Source organism: Camponotus floridanus, unplaced genomic scaffold (genome assembly GCF_003227725.1).
Source record: "Camponotus floridanus strain SB8 unplaced genomic scaffold, Cflo_v7.5 scaffold112, whole genome shotgun sequence".
Taxonomy (NCBI): Eukaryota; Metazoa; Arthropoda; class Insecta; order Hymenoptera; family Formicidae; genus Camponotus; species Camponotus floridanus.
In genome coordinates, this window is record NW_020229229.1 from 444,721 (window position 1) to 462,471 (window position 17,751).

At 38.1% G+C, this 17,751-nt stretch overlaps 1 protein-coding gene across 2 annotated transcripts in view; it reads left to right on the plus strand.

Moving 5' to 3' along the window:
• LOC105249571 (insulin-like growth factor-binding protein complex acid labile subunit) overlaps nt 1-17,751 on the plus strand; it is a 193,587-nt gene that overhangs the window by 131,049 nt on the left and 44,787 nt on the right. For both annotated transcript variants that reach the window (XM_011255132.2, XM_011255133.3), the window contains exon 4: nt 12,900-12,941. In XM_011255132.2, coding sequence (XP_011253434.1) covers nt 12,900-12,941 — 42 coding nt within the window. The remainder of the gene's footprint in view (nt 1-12,899; nt 12,942-17,751) is intronic.

A 17,751-nucleotide genomic window follows, 5' to 3' on the forward strand; every position in this document is an offset into this window, starting at 1 on the left:
TTACATAGGCTATCCATCATCGCCGTCTTTCTTGTTAACATCTAACTTTTTGCCAAACATATAGGACTTTCGTTATATTGCGTTCTAGGATCTTAATGAAATAATATTTGAAACTGCAAACATTTTCAAGATATATTTTCAATTTATGCTTAATTTTTATAGATTGAAGCTTAGATAAATTTTGAAGAAAATTTAATCTTATAATTTGATCAAGAGAGAATTTATCCAAGATTACAAATAAGACAGACGATTACCTGTGCACGGAGAAAGTTGATTATATTTTACGACAAAACTTTGTAGATACGTGAAATCAATGAAGTTGTAGGGTATCGCTCGCGATACTTCAATTGTAACGAGGTTATATCGATCGGTTATGAAATAAACTTGAACGCCGGCCGTATCAGACGTCAAAACTCGCATTCGCGCGGAAACGTCTGTTGCCGATCACTTTCGTCTAACCGGAAACCGATCTCGAAACTCGCATCGCATTTGGTCGCATACGGAAATTGGGCGCTTTATATCGTGGTGCAATAAAAATTCGACGATAAATGTTAATCGAACGTTTTGAGATTCAAAATTGCCCGACTCGAGATTTGTATGCTTGATGCAGAAGTGGATACGTATCCGACATAGTGAATGTTTTTTCGACGATAAACGTTATAGCTGAAATAATAAAATCCAGTCCGATAATATCGGCGTGAAACGGGCGGCGTATCGACGAGGATATTGTCCTCCCGAGAAGAACAGGGTGCGATTTAACGCGCGTTCTTCTCGCGAGGGGATAAACGAGGATTCTCGATAACTCGCCGATTACTCCGGACGGAACGTTTTACGAAGCGCATTACGCGACATAGTGGGCGACTAGAAGGAGGATAATCTCGATTATCGGTGGCGTTCGCTGCAAATTACGTTCCTCGCAATCTGTCGTCGCGAATTTCGATCGGACGTGAAGGGACTTGTGAATATAATTCGACCCGCTTAATGTATGATTAAATTAGCTCATACGTGTAATTTGATTGAGTCTATCTATCTGATTAAGAATTAATTGTCGAGAATGTTGTTTTCAAATTACATGTATGAGCCAATTTAATCATATATTAGGCAGATCGAATTATATTTGCTAATTCCCTCGCGGCTAAATTCACGAATGATTATTCGGAATGAATATCTTAAAATCTGTCTGTCATTGGATGATGGAAGCTCTTGCGAAGATGAATATTAAATGCGAATGATTAAATAATTTTCTTAAAAATTAATTAGAGCGAATCAGAAAAATCATATTTTTTTGAAATGACGATTCGTGAAAATATTATCAATTGTCAAATTTTGATTAAATTGAAAGGATTAAATTTGGAAGGATTAAATTTGCATTTATTTCCCTATTATTTAATCGAAAAATAAAATAATTTTATTGTAGTGGAGAAATATTCTTCAATGTATATATCATTTTTTGACATTTTAAAGGGAATTGCTAATTTTGTAGAGCGGAAAGATTCTTTGCGTTCTTAGCTTTATAGTCAAAGTGTTCATTCAATTCGAAAATATAATTCATTTTAGAATTCTTTCCCCTCCTAAACATACGAGACGTAATGGGGTCGACCATAATCGGGTCGGCCGTGCTGCCGGTGAATTTCGCGCTTAAAATTACGCGAATCCGGATAATGAGTCGCTTTTTTCCCACGACGAACAGCGGCGGTAAAACGGTACGCTCGTTTAAGCGCGATACTCGAAATTTATCACTCGGCGATTCTTGCGCAGATAAATGGACAGTAAATCGCGGTATCGCGGCCCGCGCACGACACGAGCGCGTTTCTCTTTCGCTGTCGCCCGATATCGCGAATTGGTTCAAACCGTACCGAAACTTTTTTCAGATACGTGTAAAAAAAAAAACAAAAATTAGAGAGACACACACACGCGCGCTCGCCAGCTCGCGATGAGCGACCGGTGAGGGGTGGGTGACGGGGAAGGGGCGGGAAATGAAGCACGTGTGAACGCTGCGCGCGGCATAAAATTCGGGGCTCCCCCGTATGGCGTATGTAAATTGCGTGCAGCGCGCGCGACGCGCATGAATTTAACTGCCGCCGCATGTAAATTCACAGCGCCGGTGCATGTAAATTTTATTGCAATCAGCTATTGTAAACAGGATTACCGCGCGGATGCGACGCCGAGACCGGCGGGATCGAGCCGACTAGTCGATGGAATCGTACGAATATTTAGGATTCGAGGACATCTGGCCGCCAATAGGCGGGGAATGCTTACTTTGCTGTTATCGAAACTAGGCATCGACATCTGGGAAGCGATGCCGAATACCGGCATTTTGTGCATAAAGTAAATATTTCAAGGATCCCTTATGTAGTTCAATTCTGAGGTATGCGCTTCGTGCAGTTTTATTATTACATGTATATTGATTTAATTGATTTTTATTATTCGCGATTTTGCATTTTCTTCATTCTTTTCCCGTTAAATATTACAAGCTACATACATGTATCGATTAAAAATATATCGTAAATATATATGTATCGGCTAAAAGTATTTTCAGAAGAATATAGGGCAATATATAAAATTATACTACTTAGAAGAGGAAGGAAATTATCTCATCAAATTTAATTCTATTCTAAGGTCGTGCAATCTAGAATGCAACTTGAATAAATCTCTCTACTGGGCGTTGTCTTCCTCGTCTCTCGCGTCAGTGTGGTGAGCGAGCGAATTGTCGAAATAAGAGAGGGACTGCGTTTAATTTCGAGTAGTTGCGTTGCAAATTCAGTCGTCGGCGGTTCGCAGATTGCGCTTGCAAATATTTGTGTGGCGCGTACGTTGAGCATTTTATCGGCGTTGATATTAAATGGCGAATATTAATTAGAAGAGAGAGAGAGAGAGAGAGAGAGAGAGAGATAAAAAGAGAGAGAGAGAAAGAGAGAGAGAGAGAGATTGAAATCGTGAAATCGAAAAGAAAAATGAAAGTGAAAAGTATAGTTAGTTTGTAGACTTTATTTTATAATTTTTAAAAAATTACTATTGTTTTTTAACTTCACAGAAAAATATAAAAAATTTCGAGTGTTATATGTTTAATTTATTTATAGATTTAAAAAACATGTAATTTTCATTTTTTTTAAACATATACCATAATTTTTATCATATACCGCAGTTTTCTCGCGGTTTTTAACTATGCAGAATTGATTTCCAGCAAATAAAAATTTTTTATCATGCACATATGATATCTGAAATGATTTAAAGCTTAAATATTTACACAAATGTTTATTCTATTCTCTCCAGTGCAGTTGTAAACTGTGACGACGGTGATCGCGATCGCTATTATATATAATTATACACATAAAATTAATCTCAGAATTCAAACTCATGCTCTTTGGTTCCATCGCGTGTTTTCGCAAAAATTTTTCGCTTTAGCTCTCACTCGTCGTTAGCGATGTTGTACATGTATTTCGAGCTTTGGTATTCAAAGCGCGCAATACGCAAGCGAGGCATGTAATCGACTATCTATAAATCTTCTACAACTATCGGTAAATCCTCCGCGACGAATCTATCGCAGATTCTCTATCTATCTATCTTTTTCCTCTATTTCTTTTTCACGTTAAATACAGTTGTCGCGCCGAATTTCGATTTCATATTTACTGCACATTATATCCAATAGAGCAAATCGCTTTCACTGTTGGTGTATCGTCTCGTATATACATATCCGGTGGCGTAAAAGCCAACAGAATTCACAATCCGTTGGGACAGATGGGGAGAGAAGGAAGCGGATTTATTAAGTCCTACTAAATAATGCGTCGAGCCACGATACGTAGCCATATTTTGCTATAGTTTTCATCATAATTATCAAACAGGCGCGTTGATTTCTCAAAAGAGAAACGGTATTTCTCAAAAGAGAAAAAAAAAACATACTCCGAAAGTAACAAATATATCAGAAATTTGTAATATAAATAATAACACAATGCAGGTCTTGAGGAGCGCTTAAAGGGGATTACAAAATTTGAATCCTTACACACTTCTGCACCATTTACCAAGATACGATCGTTCTAATCTTGCTAATCCAATTAGGCGAAACCAATTTGCGATACATAAGCGAAGATGGGGATGGGGAACATGAGAACGGATCATGACGACCTTCGGTCTAGCACGATTGGCCAGATGTAGGATCGAATCTCGAGAGATCGTGCGTCGCACGGAATGGAGGAGAGACGAAAAGTCAATCATTACATTTACACGTGGACCGATATGGATGATTTCTAAAGGAAATTTCTTCGAATCTTTCGGTGAATCTTTTGGCGATAAAAAGAATTTAGATCGATTTAAGATTCCAATTTCCGGATTTTTCGCGGGATGATAACCTGCCTCCTTGGCAACCCCTGCGAATGCAATATCGATGTAATCAGTAAAAGTTGCTGGCATATCGCATAGAAAAAGGGGTAAAAACTGTGTTTCTCAAATTTTTCTATAATATATCTGCTTTCTTTTTTTTTCTGCACTTCAATAAAATTTATGAACCTTCTATATTCACAAGCACGTAATTCATGATTAAATTAATTGATTAAATAAAATATAAAAAACAAAATATATAAAAATGACGATTGATATAATAACACAGGGTACACATTATTAAAATAATTGCAATAAAATTTAATTTGTGATGTTTACTCGAGAGATAAAATGGAAAGAATAATAAATAATGAATTATGGAATGTGATTCCTTTATGAAATAATAAATAATGAATTATTTATTATTTCATAGAGAAAACATATATTCAATAAAGTTTCCATGAAATCAATAATTTATTTTTAAATGATATTTTTAAGTTTTCATCGCGTAGATCAATTTGAGAGAAACGCTGAAATAGAAGACGGTAGACGGATATCACTGATACCTCACCTAATGTTGGAAAAGGAAACAGTCGTTTCTCTCGCCATGCAAATCCAGTCATCATCCTCTCTTTCTCTTTCTTTAATCCTTCATCCTTTCGTTTCCTATATTATCGCATTTCTATTCCTGACATGTTCTATTCTTCGTCTCGCGGTTATTTGAGAACGACTGAGGGATTTTCCCCGACCTACGCTTAATTTTTTGCTACTCCGCGCGATATCTCCGCGCGGAGATTGTAATTTTAATTCCGGCGGTTTTACCTCTCGCGCGCCATATCGCGTTCGGAGACGTTTATTTTGTGCGTCTGTGTATGTTTGTGTGCGGATCTACGGCTCGTATATCACACGTGTGGCTAGCTCTTCGTTGAACAGCTCTTTCTTTTTTTTCGCGATTTTCTCACAGGTCGTTGCGATCCTTATCCTTTGGGACGTGTTCTTAGACGCTTTCCGGTAAGCGTTTTCGCCTGCGTGGCAGTCGCAATTTTAATTCCTACGAGTCTCTTTCTCTTCGAATCTCTCCTTTTTATACAGCCAATTGTCCGCACAATTGCGTCGCGGTATTGATCGCTCGGGTTAAATTCCAGCAGTATTTATCTAGTTTTGTTTTTTCGCGATCCTTTCCAAACTCCCCTTTACGGATTCTCCATTTCCTTACCGTATTTCTTATCGTATCGGCACTCCATCTGGCTTTAGAGGCTACTTAGATTGCGGAAGATCGAGATTTAAGACAGCCAGATGGACACTACTGGTTCCCTGGATCGCGCAGTCGGCTAGATCCGAATTACCAATCTCCGTTCTCATCGTTTCTTTTTTGCCATCCTCTCGTCTCTTCGTATTTTCGCCCAGCCTTCCTATGCTTCCTATCTCTCTCTTTCTCGTCTCTCTGTCGCGAAGTCTCTCATTTCGTCCCCCTCTTTATCCCTCCTCACCTCGTCCACCGACTTTTTGCCGTGTATCCCATCCGCTGGAATTCTAATTTTAATTCCGCGGCTTTTGGCTTCGCCTCGCCGTCTATCCGTATAATCGTCCGCAAAATTAGATAGCGAACTAATCTTGTTTCAGCGTATTCTACAAAACGCATTTAGCACTATTATACTGAAGCAATTAAAAGGTTCTTAACTCTTGCGGAAATGTATTTTATTTTAAGATCTAAAAATTAGAACTATAATTATGTCGGTCAACATGTCGGGAAAAGACTAAAATATATTACTATATTATTGCAAGATACTATTATTGCATAATCCTTTGAAATATGATTATTAGTAGAATAATGGATATTTAAATATCACTGCTCAAGTTAATTTTTTAATTTGTGCCTTGATTAATGTAATGTGTAATTTATTAAAAAATTCTCTGTTTTGACTAAAAACTAGATATGTATATATAATGTCTTGAATAATTTTCTAAAAATAACACAGCCTTAACTTCGTAAGATAAATTCAAATGATGTAGAAACACACGTCTGTGAGATAATATTTGTTTTAATAAGACTTTCAAAGTCCCTACATCTCATGCTATATCCGAGACGACTTATGTGTTCGTCTATTCACACGTTCATACGCGTAATCTAGCTTTTATTCTGACAATGGGATATGCTCGCGACATACTTTCGAATCAGGTCGGATATTATGTGCACGATGCTTTATTCTATAACGAGCTATCCGGCTTTTAAGGTCTACTTAAATCGAGTAAGATCCAGATTTTAGCGAAGGGGGTACAGGAGCGGGTCGACCACCACTAGTACCCGGGGTTTGAGTGGATGGTCGACTCCAAATTACCAGCCTCGGCTTCTTCCTCTTCTTTTTTCCTCCCTTCTTTCATTCGTCGTCGTCGTTCATTCGTGCCACTTCATCCCCTTTCCCTTCCACTACTTCTCTCGCCCATCTTCCCGTAGATATTCTTCTTTTATTTTTACCCGACCCTCGTCTTCATTGTTGTCTTTCTTCTCCACCCTCGCCGGCTATACTCCTTTCAACCGTCCCCAGTAGGTAGCTTCCTCATTTTCATTTACTTTTTCTTTATTTACTTTTTATATCTGCATTCTACTTCGTGTCCCTCTGACTGGTGTCGACCGCCACCAATGGCCACTGTGTATCCGGAGTATCTCGCGCTCGTAACCACACGACCACTCCAGGATTTTCGCGTGGTTGAGATGAAGAGTTACGAGATCGTCGCATTTTTCTCGTTACGTCGCGATGACTGGCCCTTTCCCTCGACGTCCAAGACTTTTCCCATTTATTAGATAGAGAAATAGAGGCATCTCCGGTTTATCTTAAGATTAAATCTAATAACGATTAGATGTGATGTGTAATATGACTCCTTAAAACTCGATACACTTACGAATATTTAAATTTGAATTAAAATTGGATTGAAAATAAGCTTAAAATAAATTTAAGCTTTCAAGATTGACAGCAGGATATAAATAAATTACATAAAAAAATTGATTAAAAATCTAAGTAACTGTTTTAACCTATTAACTAATTAATAATTTAATAATTGACATATCTAATATAAATTGCATGCAAATTATAAAGGAAAATATTACGTGAGAAATTATTTAAATTCACAGATTATCACGTTATATTCTACGTTTGACACAACAAAAAAATTCCTCAGATAAAATCTTATGAGTTTTTTTCAGCAACTGCTCTGGGATTATTTTTCGACTCGCATTCGACACCCCGAATTACTTGTCACGACGATTTTTCTACACGTGTTTTTTCCCCTTTTTGCCGATCTCCTTCGTTGATTGTTATTTGTGTTTTTTTTCGGGATTTCCTTCAACGCCCGTCACGGAGGCCTTTTTTGCTTCCATCCTTCCTTACCAGCCTCCGTTCGCTCTTTTGTCCAATTGCTATGTACATTTTTAGCGTCCAATCTCGTCCGGCTTTGATGCTCCCTAAAGCTCTTTTCTCCTTATCTCTTCGTTCTTTTATCTAGCCTCCATCGAGCGAGAGTCTCATTTAAAAAAGTGCATTATTATCTTAGATTGTGTGTGTATATCTATATGTATATATAAATTACGTTTCGCGCGTCGTCGACCTGTACAAACCGTAGAATGCAGAATTAAATATTTCTGCGACCAACTCAACCGTCCTTTTCCCTCCATCCTCGTCAATTCTTCATTCTCTCTCAACCATGGTCTCCGTCCTCGTTCTCTCTCGCTAATTTACTATTCCATTCTGCTTCCCTTTCGAGCCCGTCGCTTTTGCTCACTATAAATTACTCTTTCGTTACCCTGGGCGCACTAATCGATCTCGCTCGCGCCTTTATCTTTCCACTGAAACTTTCGACCGCACCCCCATTTCGTTCCCTTGTCCCTGCATCTCCTTCCAACCCCACTCTGTCGACGGCGCGTCCATATTCCGCCTCTCCTAGATGGTCTGCGGTCCATCGAGTCTAAGATCCAGATCTCGGTGGAAATACTTTCGTCTAGAACCAACCCTCCGGACTATCCCCGGCTCTTCACGACCTTTCGTTCTCTCGACCATCTCCTGCTTCTACGCTCTTCAGGCACTCGCTGCACTCTCGTCTTTCCCTTCCTTCCTCTCTCCGTCTCTCGTCGTCATTTCTTTTTCTTTCTCTCCCGGTATTTTTCCATCCCGCTCACCCTCGTCTCCGCCTTCTCGTAAGGAAGGTCGTAATTGGCCCTTCGGCCACGAGCGACCGCGGCGGAAAGCAGCCGGCAGAGCGAGCTCTCCGGATAGAGTGGGAAAGGATTGGGGGTTGTGCGGGATAGGGTAATAGCGGCGGCGGTAGCGGTGGCGAGAGAGATCCTCGGGAGTGTCTACCCTATATCACGGGGACTGCTAGGAAGTACAAGGGACACAGGGCTCTTCCTTCTATCCTCTTGGGAGTGAGCCGGCCATCCCGTTGCTCTGAACTTTACCGGGGTGAGATATGCAGAAATTAAATATTCATTCGGGTTACCGGCCCCTCGATCCCTGTTTCTCTCTTCTGTCTTTCTTTTTCTCATTTTCCATTTTCCATTTTCTCACTCTCACGTATGTATCGTCTCCTCTGACTCTTTTTCTTTTAACCCTTCCCAGAAGTAATGCTCTGGCTCGAAGCCAGTTTCGTCGAGCTCCCCGTGTTCGACATTCTCTCGTCTCGGCGTGTCACATGCATCGTAGAAAGATATAGAGCAATGATATGCACGAGGATATAGGTGTCATAAAAAAAAATTGCCTATATTTTTTAGAAGTGCTAGGAATAAAAACGATAGAGACGATACGAACGATTGAACGGTAAAAAATTTTGTATCAGCGTATTCTTCGCACTGGCAATTACATAAGTAAATTTAATTTTGAACTTTCCACCTAGAAATTTAGAGTACGTTGTATCCTCGTTATTTATTATATTAATTTCTTAATAGATTTCAACGCGTTGAAAATATTCAATGCGTTGAAATCTATTAAGAAATTAATATAAAAGAGCTGCGCGTTCAAGACAAAACCAACACTGAATAATATCTGTGCTCCACTTTTGCGATATCCTGTATGCAAGCATCCTCCCGCGAATCGGTGACCCTGTCCGTTGTCCCGCTTTCTTTTCTCAGACGACAGAATCGAGACCGCGGCAAGCATATTGCGCTAGAGATATGTACCTGTTGAACCAACTACCGACTTCGATGAAATAATGACGAGTGGCTTATGCGCCGTCTGCAGCCGTCGCCGGGGGGGGGGGGATAACGGGGCGGAAGACGGTGATAGGGGGAGAGGAGGGGGGAGGGGGAGCAGAATGCAGACGTGCCGCGTTGCGCAATGTGCCTCGACCTGCTCCCTCCCTCCCTCCTGTAACCCGACAAAGTATTCTCCGTCAACGTAGAATTGCGTCGTTCTCTCTACACTCTTCATCCCGAACACATCCTGCGGGATGAACGCGGCTACGGTTTCGAGGAGACGAAACGCGTCGTTCGGGATAAAAGGATTTGTTTTACTACGCCACGGTGGAGCGGGGAGCGAAGACAGGAGCGAGATTTGAATAGCGTCGTGTCGTACAACGATGAAACGCTAAATTGTCGGATTCGTACAACCGATAATTTGCACCACCACTGACATCGTTGTGGTGTTTTACGGCTAGAATTGCTTTCTCGACCGCCATTGTAACTTTAGCCTGCTTTCTAGAAAATTCTAAGAGTGTAAATACGTTTGTAAATAGTAGAGTTTTCACTAAAGAGACCGAGGCGAGCGAAAAAGAAGAGAAATTAACATTACAATGAAAAACTAAAGTTTAAAAATTTAATTTCGATATTATAAAAAAAAATTAATATTGGAGTTGTTTTATAAAAGTTCAAAAGCAATTGATTTTTTAATCCAAGAGTGGTTAAATAAAATATTTCTATGATATAATAATATATTTAAATTTTTTTCGAAGAAAAAGGAACGGTAATTTTTGGAAATCTTGAATAATTTTTATATACAAAGAATATAAGTTATACGTTCTATGGTATTAATTCATCACTAATTTAATATCTATTTATACGCGGCACATTTCTTTCAGGATAAGTAAGAAAATTGCGATCACAGATTGTAGAAATTATAGATTTATTTTTCTCTGTTCGAAGAATGGAAATGTCCATTTATTCCACGTGACAAGATTTCTAATGACGCGAGTCTAATCCAGTCGCGAGTATTTTCTCCGATAAGAATTGATAACTACTTTTCTCTCTCTCCCTCTTTTAATTATCATAATTAACATTCTACTGTGATGGAATTTTAACAAAAGCTTTTGGCTAATTATTTGCCTTGTGATTATATTAAATACCGAAATTGAAATATTATTGAAGGTTTTTAAATGATTGGAAAAATAAAAATTTTAATAAGTTATGTCATATTTAAAAAATTAAACATCATAGTTTTATTAAAACATGACAATTTAGGTAATAAATGATAATTTACAAATTTATTTTCAAAAGTTTTAAAATAAATCTTTGCGTCTTTAATGACCAAAATTATTTCTGTTTTTCAAATCTATATAAATTTTTAGGCCTGTAATAAATACACACATTTAGTAGATTTTTGCGAAGAAAAAATAAATTTTTTAATGATAGAGCTTATATTATTTCTTCACATAATTTATTTAGAATCTTTGTTATATCATATCTTTAGCTGGCAATAACTTGCCTAACCTAACCTTTACGAATGTACTTCGATGTTACGATGATTCGATGTTACATTTTAGCACTACGAATGCTTCATAGATATAAAAATGCATGAGAAAATAAAATTCTTTTCAAATGTTCCGGCTTCCCACCGGTGGCGGTAATATCTCGATTCCTATCCTGCGGTGATCTCACGTACCTGTTTCACGACATCGTTTCAATGCCGATTCGAGAATGTAACGATACGTAGGTATGCGCGCTATTTCCGCGTTTGTGATTCATCGTCATCGATTTGTCATTTCAATCGTTTTATTGCGATTACTGCGAAATAAGTTATATAAAAATAAAAACGTATGTAAAATATTGCAATTTATCAGTTTGCGCTGGATAATTATTTGCATTAACTCATCAAAAATGTTTCTACATGACTTAATATAACGTTTTGTTATTATTCTTTGTATTATAACTCATTCCTTTTCTTTAGATAATTACCAATTAATTTTATAATAAAACTATTGATAATAAAGTGAATCAGCAGTTGTACACGATTAAATTTTCTTCCAAGAAATTTAAAGTTTTGAAGAAAAATGAACTTTTCATCCTTCAAGCAATTTATAGATAATCGATCGCAAAATGTATAATACGCCCATCTTACAACGAGTAGCTTTACAATACTGCAGAAAGACACATTAATCTTTTAAAATACACGAAATTGCCTAAAATCATCGACGTTTTGCATAAATTTTGCCCGATAACGAAAGGGTTAATAATTCGACAAGCTGACTTCGTGCTTCAACCTAGAGTAAACGAACCGGCCGGTGATCATGTCGCGCGTTTCAACGGCGCGGTTTGAATTTCGACTTGAATGCGAGCCAATAGGGGATACATAACTCCGCGCCGACCATTAGTTTCGCCTTTATGAGGCAAATGAACTATGCCCGCGCTTATAAGATCGTTGGAGTTTACATTTTTAACGACGGAACACGTTCGCCTTCGACAGTTCGCGTCGAGAATTTGCTTCGCGGCGAGCGAAACCGCAACGATCGATTTCTCCGCATTTAGAAGAGCGCGCTTCGTTTCGCGAGACAGATAGATTTAACCCTAGAGCAAGATTCTGGCTTGTAACCATGGCGCACTGAGAACGGATCGATCCAGCCATTGCAAATATATATTTTTTAATATTGACGAAAAATATGTACTTATATTATAAGTTTCTTGAGACAAGAAACTTGTAAAAATTTATTTATACAAATTTTTTTATAATATATAATTTATATTATAATTATAATTAAAATAATATATATAAGTATTCATAAAAATTTTGAGTACGATAATTGTTGTTTAAATAATGTTTGATAGAGAAGATTCAAATATGTACACAAGTTAGACGGTTTAATTTGAGACAGTGTTAGTAATATACATAGATAATTTCAAAGTTGGTAATAAAGGGAAGTTCTCTCTCTCTTTCTCTCTCTCTCTCTCTCTCTCTCTGTTGTGTTACAATCGCTTTTGCACTCCTCTATAATATCGATATATCGGTATCCCAATGAGACCCTGGCATTGTCGACTGCGATGACGCGGTTAAAGGTATTTCCCGTCGACAAGGGATGGACTTTAACTAGTTAAAGCCACTTTCAGTAAGAGTCGCATTGCCGTAACCTCTTTACGGAATTACGGCCCTTATGGAAAATTTCGAAGGAATTGACCGGCGAAGAGAAACTCGTTTAATTAATTTGCCGCAAGAGCGATACTGTCACCGACGCAATTATAAAATTACGTAACTCGCAGAAAATGATTAGTGCGCTTCTTACCGCTCAACTAATATTATTTGATTATATTTGATATATATATATGTATATGCATATCATACGCGCATAACAATTATTGAATCATTAATCGTTACAATTGAATTTGATTTCAGAGCTATCAACAGAGACGACACAGACAGCAGGAAACTCGTCAGGTAAGTTTTCAATCAAACCATTTTCAATTTCTTTTCTCTATTATTTTCTCACAATCGATATCGAAAGATTTTTCATTAGAAAATAAGAGTTAAAATATTTTTAACTTTCTAAAGGCAAAGTAAAGGAACAAATAGATCCGATAACATCTCTCTTACATATGTCCATTCATAAAAGCACAAATACGCATATATGTTTCATACCAGTCGCAAAATCGATGTCTGATTAAATTGACATAACATTGTTTGCCATTCCTCCGCCGTACCGTCGTATGATTGTATGTGTACAGCAAACGTCGGCCGAGACGGTCGCCAAAGTTCAAAGTAATTTCGGGACATGCGGCAAAACGTTTAGCACAGATTCCTTAGCATCCATTGACGATCCCGGAAACACGTCCGTGGCATTGTTTGAGTTTCGATTTGAATGCGGTCCAATATGTACCGCGTGGTACATAGTCGTCTATATTAGCTTCTCATTTGCCCGCTACACGCGATGTTATTGGCGATGCTGCGCGAGAAAGAGAGAGAGAGAGAGAGAGAGAGAGAGAGAGAACGGCCAATTAAATTAACTAATAATACGCATCGTAATCACCTTACATCGCGTGGCATTCAATCAATTACCAATTACATAACAGAGTACTGATAAATTAACAAGGGTCATTAAGTGTCGAGAATTATCACATAAAAATGTAATTAATTTTAATGACCGTTAGCAAAATAATTATGATTATTTTTCAACACAAATCACAATGTAATTGAATCTATGATGCGAAATAAAATCGAGAGATATCTAAAATCTCGAGTACGATCGAAGATGCAACTTTTCTTTAAACAAAATTTCTAAAAGTAGACTCATTGAAATCTTTATTTTGCTCTACACTCATCAGACTACATGCTGCAATATAAAAGCAGCGTTCTCATTTTAAATCTGATTGTGTAGGAACACATTCAGATAAGATGAATCAGATTACGTCCCGAATATAAAACCTGAGTTATCGTTTCCGATTTTATTGCGTAAAATTTTCAGATAAGAAGAGCAGTAGGTCACATCGCGGGGTTAATAGCGATTCGTAAATAACATACTACCGAAGCTTTCAGGGTACGCATTTTTCGCCGGCACCGTCGTCGTCTCGTTTCGACTTGAACTCGAGCCAATACGCGAGCGGCTGTTTTGCCCTCGAGAGCGTGGCGAATCGCGTCGTAAGGACGATCGTTACGGCGATTCACGATAAAATCCTTATTCCACGGCTCGCCGCTGCCGTTGCCGTCGAGAATGAGAGAAGCAAAACCGCATCCTTAAATATTATTCGCCCCCGAGCGTTCTATTATTCCACGCGAGACGGGAGTGGCCAGGAATTCGATCTCGCTACACCGGAGGATTTCCGCCGGATACAACTCGGCTCTCTCTCCGTTTTTTTTTTTTCGTCCCTGATTCTTCTTTCTTTTCTTTTTTTTTTTCCTTTTCGAGACATCCCCATCGACGCGGATCGAATCGGCAGAATTATGTTGTTGCGCCGACGAAACGAGATATTTCGTTTCTCGCCTTCGACGGGTGTTCTAGTGTTTTATGTAAAGACCGAACAATTTTATTCCACGTCCTCGAGTATACTCTTCTCCTCCTCTCCACCGGCCCTTTTCTTTTTCTCCCGTGCTCCCTTCTTTAGGGACCTTTCCTTCCGTCGATGCCATAAATTTCACGTGTTACCTACCTACCTCTCTACCCCCCCCTTGTGTTACGCGCCCATATATTCCGATATCCTAGAACTCAACCTTGTTCCCGCAACCCATTTCGAAGCACTCCCGCGGTTACTTTGGCTCGCCCATCTTATACGTATATATCCCGAATTCCGATATCGCGACCACAGTGTTGTATGGGTACATTCGGCAACTATATCTTCGTGCGTCAAGCAGAATGGATGAGGCTTTCAATTTCATCATCGTTTCGGCATTTACAACGATGCGTTTACTTTGTTTATTTAATCGTATTAATACCAAGAGGCTCGATTTGCAACATGAACTAAAAGGGTGCAAGATAATTGTTATTTGATTATGAAAATTATGATAAAGAAATAATTAAAACGTTATGACAGCTAGATATATTTAATAAATTTTGATAAATCGAAATGATCGGCGACTCCAAGAAATAAATATTATCAATATATTTCATTGATAACTTTGATGATTTTGATGTTTATTATAACATAATAAATATTGATTATTTCTTTTTTCGTAAATTTATTTTTTGTCAAGGAAAAGATATGATGTATGAAATAGACGTCACACTAACGACGATCTATTATAACGCCACAGCCCGATATTATAAAAACTCGTCATCCATCTACCGAAACTTTTTAATACGCTTTTTTTTTCTAAAAGCTCACGTTTCCCTTGCTTGGTTTTTGCGTGCATTTGGTGGAACGTCAACAACGACGTGTCGTCCTTCGCTTTTAATTTACTCGACGAGGTCGATTCCCTCATACATCTCTCCTAGAAGCGATTTTCATTCTATTTGCTTGGCCGCCGTTTAACGGCCTCACGCTACTAAACCACCGCAATACGGTGGATGCTCCAAGAAACTGTATTTTTCTCGTCTTTGATTTTTCCGAGAGGGACTCTATTCTATTTGTACAGTTGCCATCGTATTCCGTACGAATCTCTTTTCCACCTCACCGGACATTCCGATATCCTAGTGCTTAACCTTGTTCCTCAAACTCATTTCGAAGCTTTCTCTCCTAGTTTTACGCCTTTCTTTCCCTCTTTTACTTCCTTTCTTTATTTAACACAAAATTCCACGGTCAAGTTCCGCGTCAGTTCGATCAGATCAAATTTTAGAATCTTCGTCATCTGTGACATTTGAAATTTAAATAGTCACAACTTGAGCATCGTCTCTTTAATCTTTATTTTTGATTGAGATCTTTCGATTGAGATTTAATCTTTTGTTTCACATTTTTTAATATATCCTTGTATAAATTTTCTGTAAACCTTGAAGGGCGTGATCATTTAGTTACGATAAATTGCTTTCTTCCTAATTTGGTGCGATATTCGATTCGATGATTCTTAGCTTTCTCACCAATGTATTCGTCTTTTTTAGCGAGGAGAATCCATTCGACCCGACGATTTCCGTAATCCGTAATCCATTCGATCCTCGCTCGTCGGCGTGAAATTTTAATACCAAATCGATCCTCGCTGTCGCGATTTTATCGCCAGCTATGCGCGCGATATCGATTTCGACCGTTGCGACAATTACGATTGACGTTTCGATACACGATCGAGGAGCGATACCTGATCGGATTCTCGCTCTAACGCTATAAAGTCGTTGTTGCTTTCAACAACGATTTTACCTATCACAATTTATCTATACATATATATAACCCGCTCATCTCGCATTTTTGGCTTTGAGTTTTACCGTCGCAATGAAAAGATACACCTTACTTCTTGCCAGTAGCACAACCAACGAACTCGTAATTCTCAGGGGAGACCTAGTGCCGAAAGGAAGAATAAGGAAAAAAAGGAAAGCAAAAAGAGAGAAAAAAAGAAAGATCAAGGAAAGGAGAAAAATAGATCTGTTTATTATTCTGGAACAAGCCCCATCAGAACAAGAATAATTCAAGAGCGGAGAATGTTAAAGATACAAAGCAGTGAACGGTAAACACCGAAATGATAAAAATCGAAAGAGAAATAAAAAAAGGTAGAAGATAAATATGATATGTCGGTGCAAAAATATTTATTTTATATAAGAATCGTATAAGAGAGACTCTCTCCCTCACTCGAAGAATACCAAGCAGAAGTGTACTTAAAACAATGATGAAGCAAAGTCACGCGCACATTCGGGAATGCTTAGCAATAACTTGAATAATTTAAGGAGAAAGGGAGAGAGAGAGGAGATGACAAATCGAAAAGGGGTGAAAAGCGAAAGGTGAAATTGTAGTTGTCCGAAACACTAAAGGGTCCTTTAGCTTCATCTGCAGCGAAGAGTGCACTAAACGTGAGTTCTCTTATGTCACTGTCTCTTGCATTCGCACTCAAATATTCGGGCAGCGTCATAAATTTTATCCCTATCGTATATATCCCGTACGCCGTTCGTTATTTTGCCATGAATTCCGATATCCTAGAACCTAGAACTTAACCTTATTCCCGCAATCTATTCTACAATTCTTTCATTTATTCCGATCCGGGTTTCTCGATACTGCACTTGCGCGCGCACATGTTGCACTTCTACGAGAAAAATATATCCGACCTGATGTTTACATCGATGCTCTCTGCACTCTCTCTCTCTCTTTCTCTCTCTTTCATTTTCTTTCTCTTTTTCTCTCTTTTTTTCCTCATAATTCTATAACGTATGTCCATTAGAAAGAATTCTATGCGAAAATCTGTCTCCGGTGAGATTCGCAAAGAAATAATAATCCATCCATTAGTATATTTGTATGCGTAAATTTATAATTATTACTTTATTATACTTAAACTCTAATAAAGTATATTAAAATAAATATATGAAAGAGGAAATATATAAAATAAATTGAAAATATTTTCTAAAATTTTCTGAAAGAAAATATAAAAATCTTTCTTAATATAGCTGGATATAAAATTGATTTTACTTAGACTAGTGGATTTCTGACACCGTGCAAAATTCGATAATCAAAGATTGAAAGCTATTTCTCTATTTATACTGGCACATAAATTAATGCACGCTTCTCCGATGTTGAAATTGTCACCTTCTTATCCAATATAAATTATTTACATTAAGCAAATGTCAGAGAAAACTGAATAATGCATATTCAGTGCCGGTTATTGACAGATTTGTCAATAATGTTCT